This window comes from Anopheles merus, chromosome 2L (assembly GCF_017562075.2).
Source record: "Anopheles merus strain MAF chromosome 2L, AmerM5.1, whole genome shotgun sequence".
NCBI classification, from domain to species: domain Eukaryota; kingdom Metazoa; phylum Arthropoda; class Insecta; order Diptera; family Culicidae; genus Anopheles; species Anopheles merus.
Window position 1 is genome coordinate 53,383,567 of NC_054083.1, and position 12,331 is coordinate 53,395,897.

General features: G+C 54.4%; 1 protein-coding gene across 5 annotated transcripts in view; it reads left to right on the plus strand.

Moving 5' to 3' along the window:
• Positions 1-12,331, plus strand: part of LOC121594411 — a 43,958-nt gene that overhangs the window by 26,442 nt on the left and 5,185 nt on the right. For 4 of the 5 annotated variants that reach the window (XM_041917615.1, XM_041917614.1, XM_041917616.1 and 1 more), the window contains 5 exons: positions 5,367-7,167; positions 7,667-7,796; positions 7,870-8,097; positions 8,164-11,996; positions 12,066-12,289. In XM_041917615.1, coding sequence (XP_041773549.1) covers positions 5,367-7,167; positions 7,667-7,796; positions 7,870-8,097; positions 8,164-11,996; positions 12,066-12,289 — 6,216 coding nt within the window. Of the gene's footprint in view, positions 1-4,793; positions 5,021-5,366; positions 7,168-7,666; positions 7,797-7,869; positions 8,098-8,163; positions 11,997-12,065; positions 12,290-12,331 lie in introns of those variants that run through there. The other variant, XM_041917618.1, reaches the window with a different exon arrangement.

Below are 12,331 nucleotides of genomic sequence, written 5' to 3' on the forward strand. Positions count from 1 at the left end.
CGTACGAGCCACCTTCCCGCGACGCGGCCCTTCTCGTGCGGTTGGCATGCTGTGCTCGCTTCGCCAAACCGTCTGTGGTTGTGATGGAGGGAGGGAGCGAGAAAGAGTCAACGTCGCCAATGTGCCGCGCGAATCCGAGAGGTGGTACGTGTACGCGGGTGTTCCCTACTCGTCGCCCCACCAGCGAATGTGTGGCGAATGGCGCAAAGCCACCCACGTATACATTTTTCTCTTGCTAAAGATCTGGCGATCAGTCAAGCGGTCGTTTTGCACCGAAAGTTTTAATGCAGCAGGCCGAAAAACAAGCGACAAAAGTGTTCCCTCTCTCTCCCCCTCTCTGTTTGTCTCTCGATCTCACTCAGCCTGTCCGCGCCTGCGAGGAGAACCCCCCCCCCCCGTCTAGCGGTGCGATCGTTTGAATTGGCTCGGCGTAAAAGTTGGACACTTCGAAGCAGTGTGTGGCTTTGGGGTGAATGAAGAGAGTTAGAATGGGGCTGGCAGACGGGGTTGGAAAACGAGGGAATATTATTGGCAACAAGTGGACAGTAGACTGATGCATGTTTCTTCGGTTGTGTGTGTGTGTGGGGGTAGGTTAAAAGGAAATGCGCTGACGAGGCACTGCTGCTGCTGAGGTGCTGGCCAATGCACGGTCAATACAAAAAAAGCATATTCTCGCGAATGCGCGCGCCCACACTAAAAATGCAAAATAAGCTGATAGATCTGGATTGCGGGGGGAAGAAGGGGGTAGAAGGAGCGCAGACTGTCGTAGTATGTCATGGGTTCGCGTTTCCTACGAATGTGGAGAACATTTCTGAGAATTGGAAAACGAGGAACTACGATCAACACGATGAATCAAAGTGTGGACATTGGGTCTGGATGGATTCTCTTGGGGCGCATTTGATACCCCTTCCAAGCCAATCCAAACCGATCCGAACCAACTGCATCGTTTTGGTGCCATTTTCAAGCAATGAACTGCCCAATCAAAGTAGGCGCACTACCGCCGTGAGGTCATTGCACAGCTGATACAGCTGCGGAAGATTTTTCGCACAGCGGGGCAAGGTTAAGACACTTGGTACTGTAACACTAATAAACTACATTATTTATATGCGTTAAATTTGAGTGCTCATGATGGTCTCTTTTGAAAACAAAACCAACCGCAACCCCAGCACTGCTACTGCCGCCATCACCATCGGCCATCATTTAGCGGATGGTTTCATTTTCGAGCGCCTCATTGGTCGGAATTGGCCCCCGTACACAACGCAGTAAAGCACCGCACCATGTACATGAGGAAAGGGGGGGGGGGCATCACACATGAGTGGAGTGTTCAACCCACCTTCTCTCCTTCTACCAACCTCCCATGCACACCATCAACTGCCTCGCTCGATTGGGGCCGGCGAGAAGCCAGAGAAACAGACGCCTGCTGCCATTATCGGGGGTACCCCTTTTAATGGCGGGCAAAAATTTGACGGACTCACCTTCCCCGCAAAAAGGGGTGTGCGAGAAAGAGAGAGGAATAATTGGGTTTCTCTCTCTCTCTCTCAGCCTGGCTGTGTGTGTTGTGTGCTTGCTTAGGTGATGAATGTATTTTTGCAAGCGGGACAGCGTCAGCGTTGTGCTTCTTTCCATACTTCACTTCTCGGCCGTCGCCACGACGTTGGTCAGCTTTGCTCAAGATTGCTGTTCGACCTGGGGCAGTAGGTAAGGGGCAACGTGCCACGACGGCCGTGCGATAACGGAGACACACGATAGGGGGTGAGGTTTTCGGTGTGGACGACACTCTCCGCGCATTCCCCCCCCCCCTCCTCACATTCGTCACCGGCTTGCGCGCTTGCCACACACAACGTGTTCATCCGACAGGTAAGCCGCCGACTTGGCGCTACGGTTCAGTGGATCGTTGTGAGTGTGTGTGTGGTTGCTTAAAAAACAGCGGTCTAAACAGTGGACGGCAATGCGGGGAAGGGTAAGAAGAGAGGAGTGCTCGTGATCGTCGATCGGATGATCGTGTTGCACCGCTTTTGCTACTTTATTCGCCCAGTCCGATGAATGGTGTACGCTGCTGGCAATCCCACCTCCCAAAACACCCCCTTGGGTCCTGCGAAACTGCTGCCAATTCGATTGGCGACTTTAGCAAAGCCCACCGATCACATATGCGCCCAAGTGTACATTTGCGTGCGTGTGTGTGTGTGGGGGGGGGGGCTGTGTGTTGATGTTGTCGCGGTGAATTTCGCGCTTGTTTTGCGTTGATGACGTGACGTGGGAGACACACAACGCTTGCGTCAACCAGAACCTCGCCTCACCCCACTCGAGGCGGCGTCCCCGTCGCAAACGACCCCTAATGGCTTTAAGGGTGGATGATGTAAGGGAGGGTGGGCATGGTGGTAAGCCAGCTTTACGGGGGTTGGTTTCGCGCGTGCTGCTTTTGACCGTAGAGCGCGCGGGCGCACACGCGTTCCACTGTGTGTGTGTGTGTGTGTTTGTTCAGCGCTTTTTTTTCGTTGTTCGATGTGTTGTTTATTCGAGAAGTTACGCTTCTGTGGCGAGCTGCTTCGATCGCGATCGATCGTTAAAGGGAGAGAGGGAGAGAGGGGATGATGCGTGGACGCGCGTCTAGGCTGGCGGAGGACGGCTACTGTGGAAGGGCAGGGGTGCGGGAGCGCTGGAATTAGTGGTTCGGTCGGGCACGTAAATGACGGTCATCCCCTAATCTCGGCCGGGTCGTCTCCACGTTCGTGAGCTTCTACGTATGACACACAGCAGCAAAGCACACCAACACAACGGCAGTTGTGACACACTGAGGTGGGGATGGGGCAGATGTTTTCTGGCTGGTAATTGATCCGTCTCGCAGTCGCTGTGTCGCTACCGATAGATGGGGGAATGGATTTTTTTCTATTCGAAGCAAATGGATCACCTTTTGGACCGACTCCAGCAACAGCTGCTCGCATGCTTTGAGGAACATTGAATTTGACTGCGTTGTTAGATAGATTTAAAATGCCTTTGCAATGAAATTGGCAGCGATCGTCTCCCGATCGTCGCTTGATCGCACCCCCCTCTCCACGGAAAAAAACGATTATTAAGCAATAATTACCTCCACAACGCAACACAATCATGGGAGAGGGAGTCCGTTGCGGGGCGTTGCGTCTAAGGTAGGTCTCGTTTGCATTGCTTGCATAAGTGCTAAACCTCAAACCTGATCCCGTTTGTAGGTGGACGCGAGAGAGCGAAAGAGAGTGAGAGGGACATTCGCCCTCCTGTCCGCGTCTTTCCGACGTTCGTGTCTTCTGTCACTTCGCCCCCAACGAGGCGTCCTTCGCACATCGCACATCGCACACACTCACTCGCACACGTTTTTTTGCTGGCTTGCACATCCGGATGTGTTCTAAGCCCTCTCCGTATATCCACCGTCGAGTGCGAATGACGTCAGCTCCCATCAGAGTCGTACGGCCCCCGCCCGGAATGGGGAGAAGCTGACTGCATGAGGTAATTCCCTTGATTTGCATTTTGCGCAGCTGTGGATGGAGACAGCGGGGGAATCAGCACCAGAACGCAAGTCTCGGGCCCGCCTGGGAGTAGTGGAGCCGATTGCGCGTGATCCGTTTGATGAGCAACGAACTGAAGCGAAGAGCGAGAAGCGGAAGGTGGTTTATTTACTGGAAAGGCGCAGCGCCTACTACTGCGTTTGAACGGAAAAATTGAGGGCAATTTCTGTCTTTGTGGATGAATCATTGCACAGGGGTTTTGGGGGGGTCCTTAAATCGGGTAATCATCTGCGGGATGAATGACTGGGACCACGTCTCAACCTACGGCACATTATCGCGCTACGAAACTTTATCATTCCTGCCCCTCCCACCTTCAGTATGATTAAGTGGATTTGGGTTCGTCACTTATCGCTGCAAAATTCCTGCCAAACTTGCTTTGTACCCCCCCCCCCCCCCCCATTCCCTCACTGGGCGACGCGACAATGTGTGTCGTAGGGGAAATCCCACGACTTAAAAAGAATAAAACAATAAAAAAGGCAAAACACACACACACTCTCCCGTGAATGTTTTGGGGCTGGAACGTTCGCGATCGCGGAAATGTCAACCCCCCCTCGATCCCGATAACTGGTGATAACGCAACGTGCGATGAAGACGATGGCTTCGATCCACGGAATGGACTTTTACTTTTGTCCGTCCCTGCGCATTGCTCGTTTGCTTATCTCGTCGCAAGTTCGGTCAGTTGTTTGCGAATGGATTTAAGGGGGGTGCGAACGACCTCTATGCTCGTGTACGATACCCTTTTCCCATTGCAAAGGGTTGGGACCTACTGGGAACTAGTTTGCGCTGTTCGCCACATTACGCCCAATACTGGAGGATGAAGAACTCTTGCAACAAGTCGTAAGAGACAGGGGAACGAGAACGCGTTTTTGTCACTCGCTGCATAGTCGCGAGCCGCCCAGTCTATTGCAGGTTCCACAATCCACAGTCACCGGCAGTGGTGACTCCACCACCGCATGTAAATATTTTCGTGGCGCTCCTCCGAGCTTCGCAATAAACCAGTTTTCCCCCAGAGACACCCCCTTGCGATGCTATGCAAGGCAAGCGCAAAAATATCCCGTTCGTTGCCTCAACTCTCACTGCTACCCCACTGTGGATGTGTTTTTGCGCGGGCATTATGGATTGAAATCATGACGCGAAAAAGAAATCCATTCCGCTGGCGTACAGAGCGCTCCAGCATACCACCAGCTAGATGCGCTGGTCCTTCCACCGCTTTACACCACTGCCACAGGAGTGTGGGGGTGTCAATTGGCGTAGATTGAATGCAGTTTCCGCTCGCCTTTGCCGCTGCTTTGCAGTCAAACGCTCCTTCCTCTAATGCTTGCGCGCTGGGTTGCGGTGCACCAGCTACCACTCTGTTTACAAAACGACGCTGTCTGTCGCCCCGAAACCGACGTTCGAATAAGCTCCAAACCACCCTCCGTCGTTTATTAATGCGTCGTCGTTCTGCCCGGAAAGCAATTCAGCAAAAGGTCAGCGGTGTCTAGGTAAACCAATCCACTTTTACTACGCGTTGTAAGTAAAGGGAAAACTAAGGCACTAATCAATGAAACAGTGGTGGTAAACGTTACACGTGTACGATGGTTGGGCGAAAAAAAAGGGTTTAGCATTGACACCTTTAGTGTTGACCCCCGGGGGTTCCCCCCTGGTAGTAACAATCACAAACTGCCACGTGCAGCTGGGATTGTTTTCGTAACTTTCCGCGTGGCTCTTTGACCCCTGCCAGCGGTACTGCGGTTTTGTTGTTGATGCACTGTTACAATTTAACTAATTCACTTGCTTGCTGTCATATACTAACTGACCCGCATTCTTGCTCTCTCTACTAAATTGCAGATGATCCAGGTGGTGGTGGACGTGGAGGAGGCGGAGGCAATGGTGGCGTTAAACCCGCTATGGAAATAGCAAACCACCGCACCGAAGGCAAAGCGACGTCAGTGAGTCAGCGGCAGCAACAACAGCAACAGCAGCAGCAGCAGTATTTGTCCACCGCAGCGAGCACTAAGAGTGATGGTGGCGAGGATCGTCCGGGTCCACCAGCGGCAGGGGTAGCCGGAGTAGCTGGGGCAGGGGCAGCAGCAACGCAGCAGACTTCCACGACCAACAGCACCACCAACACGAACCTCAAGTACCTGCACAAGAAGTTCAAGCGTATCGCCAGCGCCACGCTAGCGGAAGAGGAAGAGCCGCAGCCGCAGCAGCAGCAAGCGGCGACTACAACAACAACAACAACAACAACAACAACAACAGCAACAGCAACAACATCATCCACAACACCATCTACCACCTCGTCCACGAGCACCACATCGAACGGGCGATCCGATGCCGTAGTAGATGCCGTTGCGTCAGCAGCTAGACCGTCGGTGGTGTCCACATGTTCAGCAAACTCGTTTCCCCCAGCCGGGCCGCCGACTGCTGCTGCTACGACGCGATCGTACGAGCCGTCGAGTGTCGTTGAAGCGAGCGTAGCGGACCGAGTCGCTGATGAATCGTCGCAAATTGTGACCGTGAGGACAGGCAGCAGCAGCGGTGAGACGACGGAGGGCAGTGATCGCGTGCTCTCCGTGCACTCAGGCCCTCCGTCCACCCCCGGTGTTGCGGTGGACAAATTCGGTCCATCGCTAGCACCACCACCACCACAGCCGTCAGTTGATAGGGGTGGGGCTCTTATCGGTATCACTGCCGCCTTCGATTATCACCAGCAGCAGCAGCAGCAGCAGCAGCTCCACCACCAATATCATCAGCTCCATCCATCGCTGCATCCTGGAGTGGCGGCCGTCGCCGCATTCCCGCCCCAGTCGCTGCTCGTGCATCCGCACCATCAGCTGCTCTATGGCCACCATCCTCAGGGGCCATCCGCTGCGCAACAGCAGCACCAACAACAGCTCCAACATCCAACCAGTGCAAACAGTGTAGCGGGCAGCAGTAGTGCTAGTAGTAGTAGTGGTAGTGCGAGTGGTAGTAGTAATAGTGTTAGCGGTAACAACAGTGGTAGTAGCATTAGTACGCACGGTGCCGCGCTGCTGCCACCAGTGCCGGCCGTACCATCGTCTGGGACGTCGTCGTCCCCAATCGGCGAGAACTGTGATTTAGGTGTCGGTGCGGTAAATCGCACCTCCACCCTCGACAAACCGGTCAGCGGGGTGCAGTACGTGGTGAGCTATCCGCCACCGTCCCAGCCCCACCATCTTCCCCATCATCACCCTTCCGCACTGCTGTACGTGAACGGAGCAGGTGGTGGTGGTGGCGGCGCTATTACTCCGATCCCGGTACGGTCGGCCATTTCTTCGTCTTCCGGTGCGTCCTCGGGCTCCCCGTCTCCACCGACGGCCGGGTCCGGTACGCTTCTGAGCACCAATACCAATACCGCGAACAGCAACAACGCCGCGGCAGCATCGACGACGACCATTATCAGCTCCAACCACGCATCGCCGACGGTGGCTGCGAACATTAGTGGTCCGGCGACCGTCACCGTGACACCCACGGGCCGGTACGTGTGCCCGTACTGTTCGATGAACTGCAGCAAACCGTCCGTGCTGGAGAAACACATCCGACGGCACACGAACGAGCGGCCATTCAAGTGCGACCTGTGCGGGATCGCCTTCAAGACCAAGAGCAATCTCTACAAACACCGCCGGTAAGTGATCACCGCGGCTTGATGTGTGGATATTGAGACCTTCCGAAGGTCGTGCAAGAAAATGTATCCTCTTTTTATGTTGTTGTCGCTGCTAAATTGTAATCGCTTGAGGAAAAGCACAAAGCCAACTCACGGTACACCTAAGGGGTGACGGTAGCTGATACTGGAGGGTGATTCTCGTTCCATCGGAATCGAGTGGGTCTAAAATAGGCATGCGGTGGGGGTTTGATTGCGTTTCTCGTGACGCATTTCGCTTCTTATCAGTGTTGGGGAGTGATGTGTGTGTGTTGTGTTTAGCCCGAGCACCACCACCATACCCAGCAGCTGTGTGAGAACGCGTCGAATCCCTCTTCCCGTGCTGCTTGTGTGCTCCAAAAGAGGGCCTAGAAGATGATGGGTGTCGAAAATATTTACTCTTTCCAAGCCTGTTTGCTTAATTTCGTGTGTGTGATGTTAACTCTTCGGCCATTGATGAATTTGTAACATTTGTGTCTTGCAGCTCCCGTGCACACGCATCGAAAAGTCAGGGCGAAGATCCTTCCAGTTTGGGTCTGCTGGACGAGGACGGCGGTTCGCTTGGTGGGTCGGATATAGACGATAAGGAGCTCAGCAACAGTGGATCGGAAATCGTAAGTTAACCAATGTTCACAACTCTTTCACAGCACGCAGCATCGGAAATAATATGGCATCGTTTCGTTTCAGATGAACTATCGAGGATCTCCATTGGACGATCGGGTCAACTCACCCCAGCAATTGCTGCTGGAGAAGCCGTACAAACCGAAGTTTCACAATGCCGCACTGTATACCCGGGCTGATGGTAAGCCACATATAGGACTTACTTCCGCATCGCACCAACCGTCTGTAGGATCGTCATCGGCACATGGAGGAGGATCGTCTAATGCTACGGCCTCGACAGTACCGCATTATCTGGTAAGCGAGACGATACAAATTGGCAAGTGGACATTGTAATTAACACTCTTCCTGTTGCTATTCCAGAACGGCCAGAACAAGGAATCACTGGAGCAACACATCTCCAAGCTGATCTCGCAGAACGAAGCCATCGTGGAGGTGGTAGAAGCACCGCTGCAGAAAAAGTACCACAAGATAACCGGCATCAGCCGTGGCATTTCGGTAAGCGGCACAAGCACTCCCGGATCGACAAGCACTACCGTTTCATCCAACATTGGTCACGGTGGTGGAGTCGTTTCCGGCAATAGTGCAATCGTTCCGATTCAACATGCCGCCGCTAGTCAAGACAGTGCGTCCTCCCGTTTGGCCAATGCGCTGCTACAGAAACGACAAAGTGAAGAGTTGCAACAGCTGCAACTGCAACAGCAGCAACAGCAACACCTACTCCATGTTCAACAGCAACATCATCAACAGCAGTACATTAACTACGTACAGCATCAACATCAGCAACAGCAGCAGCAGGCACAGCCGAATGTGATAAACTTGACCAGCAAACCGGGCGTGACACCGAAATCGATGGTCATTTTACAGCAGCAACAGCAGCAGTTGCCTCTGACGCACGGATCGTTGATTGCCCTCGGAGGCATCCCTCCGGCAGTTGGCAGTCAGCTGCAGCAACCGCACGATTTATCGAACGAACCGCACGAGAACGTGGCGCTGACCGGTAGTAACAGTTCCTCGATGAGCCATGCTGCCAACAATTATCAGCCACTGAATCTTACTAAAGCCAACACGGCCGAACCAGTGCCGACCATCGCTAGAGCAACGATTCCTACACCATCGCCAAACGTGTCTTCGTCCTTGCTAGTAGCGATTCCTGCACCCACGCCACCGGAAGACGCGCCAGACGCAATTCAGCATCAGCAGCAGCAGCAGCAGCAGCAACATCCTTTGCCTCCGTACCGCAAACGAACACGCGAACCATCGCCAGTCGTCGTAGCGAGCAGCTCTTCCCATCCTGCTGCCATGTCTCTACCCTTGTCGACGGTTAGCAACACTTCCACGGTCTCCGTCGCGTCTAGCAGTAGTTCCGTTGCATCGCAACCCCCTCACGTTCCGCTACACATTCAGGTACCGACAGTACCATCGACTCAGCTAACGTCTGCCGATCGGCCCCATCGACCGACACCAACGCCGACGCCACCACTGACGGTAGCCAACCATCCGCAAAATCCCGAACGCTCGATCATCAAAGATCTGCTGCTAAACTCGCGTGGCTTCGGCGTGGTACAGAACCCGGACGGTGAGAATGGCGAAAACCTGTACACCTGCAAAATGTGCAACTGGTCCTTCCGCGACGTAGACTCGCTAAAGTACCACATGATCTGCTACTGTCAAGGTAGCGGCAGCAGCCTGAACAGTCCATCCGCTTCCTCCAGCGCACCGATCAGCCCAGTTGGTTCGCCGTCGGCTGCGGCTGCCTCCTATATCCGCTCGCGGTCCGTGAGCAGCTTGAAAAATCTAGCCCGTTCTTCGTTAAATCCACCCGGCCGCAATCCATCGTCACTGTGTAAGCTTGCCAAATCCCAACTCACGCGTCCGAAGGTGAAACCGGATAACATTTCACTACCCGCGGCCGATTCACCGTCTTCCTCGTCGAGCTCATCGCAGACGGCTGGTCCTGCGGCTTCGGGGTCGAAAGGTGGCTTCGTGGAAACGGTTCAAAATCCTCTACCCTCACCGGGACCACTGCTTGGCAACACACGCTTGGTGGAGAGTGGAAAGTCACCGCGTAAAGCCGCCTCTAGCGGCGAGGCAAGCGAAGGCTCTTCGAAGCGGATGCGAGTAGCTAGCTCCGTTGAACCTTCAACTTCTTCTGCGATCGTGTCTGGCAGTGCAAGCAATACTCTTCAGCTATTTGGAGGAGAAGTTGAGGTGGTTGAACGTTCGCGTGAAGGTGAGCCAAAACCGAACGACGCTGCAACGGCATCTGCCAACGTGCTGCGCTACGGATCGGGAGGAACGTTTATGCAGTACAACAGCGGCGCCGAGCTGGAAGACGACGAGTCTCGTCAGCGGGAGCTGCACTTCCGTCGAACCCTACACTCCGGTGGTACGCTTGTGGAGATTGCAAAGCAACAGGAAATGCCCCCGGCGCCTCGACCCCGTTCAAACACGGCCGTCGCACCGAAGCCCGTGGCAGCACCACCAACACATTTCCATTTTCCACCCATCAATTCAATCACAGCGTACAATCCGCTAACGCTGCCAGCTGCTCCAGCCCCGGGCCAAGCATCGCAGATAGTGCACGGTGGGAAGCTGATACCGTTCGTTCAAGGTATGCCCGGGCCGAACACGCTTTCTTCCGCCGGTGCGCAGATGGAGCTGATGCCACCGACGCGTACCAGCCAAGCGGGACCGAACACACAATCGCTCCTCACCATTGTGGTACCGGGGGCGAACGGTCCAGCCAACAGTGGCCACGACTCGTCAGCAATGCACTACAAAACGCCACACCAAATGGCCAGTTCCGTCTCGTTGCTAGCTACCGTAGGATCACGCGGTCCGTATGCGGTTACATCGGTAGAACAAGCACCTGCGCCACCACAACCACCGGTCGTGCCCGTGTCGCTGGAACCGCCAAAAAAAGCGCCCAAGAATGGTCTCACCCGGTCGGAGATATGGTCACCGGCGAAGCAACAGTCGCTTGAATTCAGCAGTCCTTCACCGCCAGCTCCCAAGAAGAGCTTCAACTTTACGCGCATGGCCGATAATATCAGTCCGCGTAAGAAGGAGACGGTGACTGCAACGAAAGCCGACGAGGTTCGTCACTTCCACTTCGACTCGGTCATTGCCAAATCGGACATACTGATCAAGCCACCGCCACCGCCACCTCCACCACCTGCCACCGTATCGCAGGATGGAAGCTCTTCGGCCTCACAGGACACCGGTCTTCCAGCGCCCCCTTCCAAACCGAACCGATTCCTGCGACCAAACACGTTGCCCCTCAAGCCAGGGACGTTCACACCCAAGCGACATCATGGTATTACCCCCACCAACAACACGATGCCCCTGATCTCGCCCGAGACGCCGCGCCCATCAAAGAGCTGCCGGGAGCTTTACTTTAACGGTCACGCGTACACCAACATCGGGCTAAAGTCGAGCACGAAACCGTTCTACTGCACCGTCAACAAGACGCAACCGTTCTGCTTTCAGACGCAGAAGCCACTGTCGATGTACAGCAACTGGCAGGTGCATCCGGAGAACGATCCCCATCCGCTCGGGCTGAAGCAGATCACTGTGATGTCACTGTACGACTCGAACCAGCACCGTGATCGACGGTATGCTATTGCTGGGCCAAAGACCGTTCCATTGACTGTCGTAAGCAGCAGCAGTAGTAGCAGTAGTAGCAGTGGTGGTGGCAGCAGCAGTAAGCACATTGGAGCTGTCACTGTGTCCTCTTCGCTATCTTGCGTTCGCGTGAGCCCGGTGGAGGTGAAATCTAACGTGCCCTGCCCACCGAGCTATGTGCTGGCAGCCCTGGCATCGCAACAGCCAAATAATGCAAACGCATCGACGCCCTCGTCTACGCTCGGTCAGTACGATCAGCACCGCCGATCACTGTCACCGTACAGCGAAAAGTCGAAACAATCGGACGTGCTTACCGGGGGCGGTGGTGGCGATGGTGGGACAGTGGATAGATCATCGTCCCGTCAGCAGTCACGCAGTGCCTCGGCGGAGCGGGCTTTGTCCGGTGGGTTCGAAAGCACCGAGGAGTACACGTACGTCCGTGGTCGAGGTCGGGGCAAGTACGTCTGCAACGAGTGTGGCATCCGCTGCAAGAAGCCATCGATGCTGAAGAAGCACATCCGCACGCATACCGATGTGCGGCCGTATTCGTGCCAGTACTGCAGCTTCCAGTAAGTAGAACTAAGTCCTATAATGAACGGAGATGGTTTTATTAATTACATATTTTTTCCTTTTTTCAGTTTCAAAACGAAGGGCAATCTGACGAAGCACATGAAATCGAAGAGCCACTACAAGAAGTGTACGGAGCTGGGACTGAATCCGGTACCGGTGCACGTAGACGACGATGGAGCCGATATCGACATTGAGGGTGATCAACAATCCATATCAAGCGAGCGCACGTCGACGATTCCGGGCGATTCCGATACAGCAACGGATAGTGACGGTGACGATACTGATGATAGTGGTAAGTTGTTGATTAACTTTAATGTTGATAATTCCGTTAGTC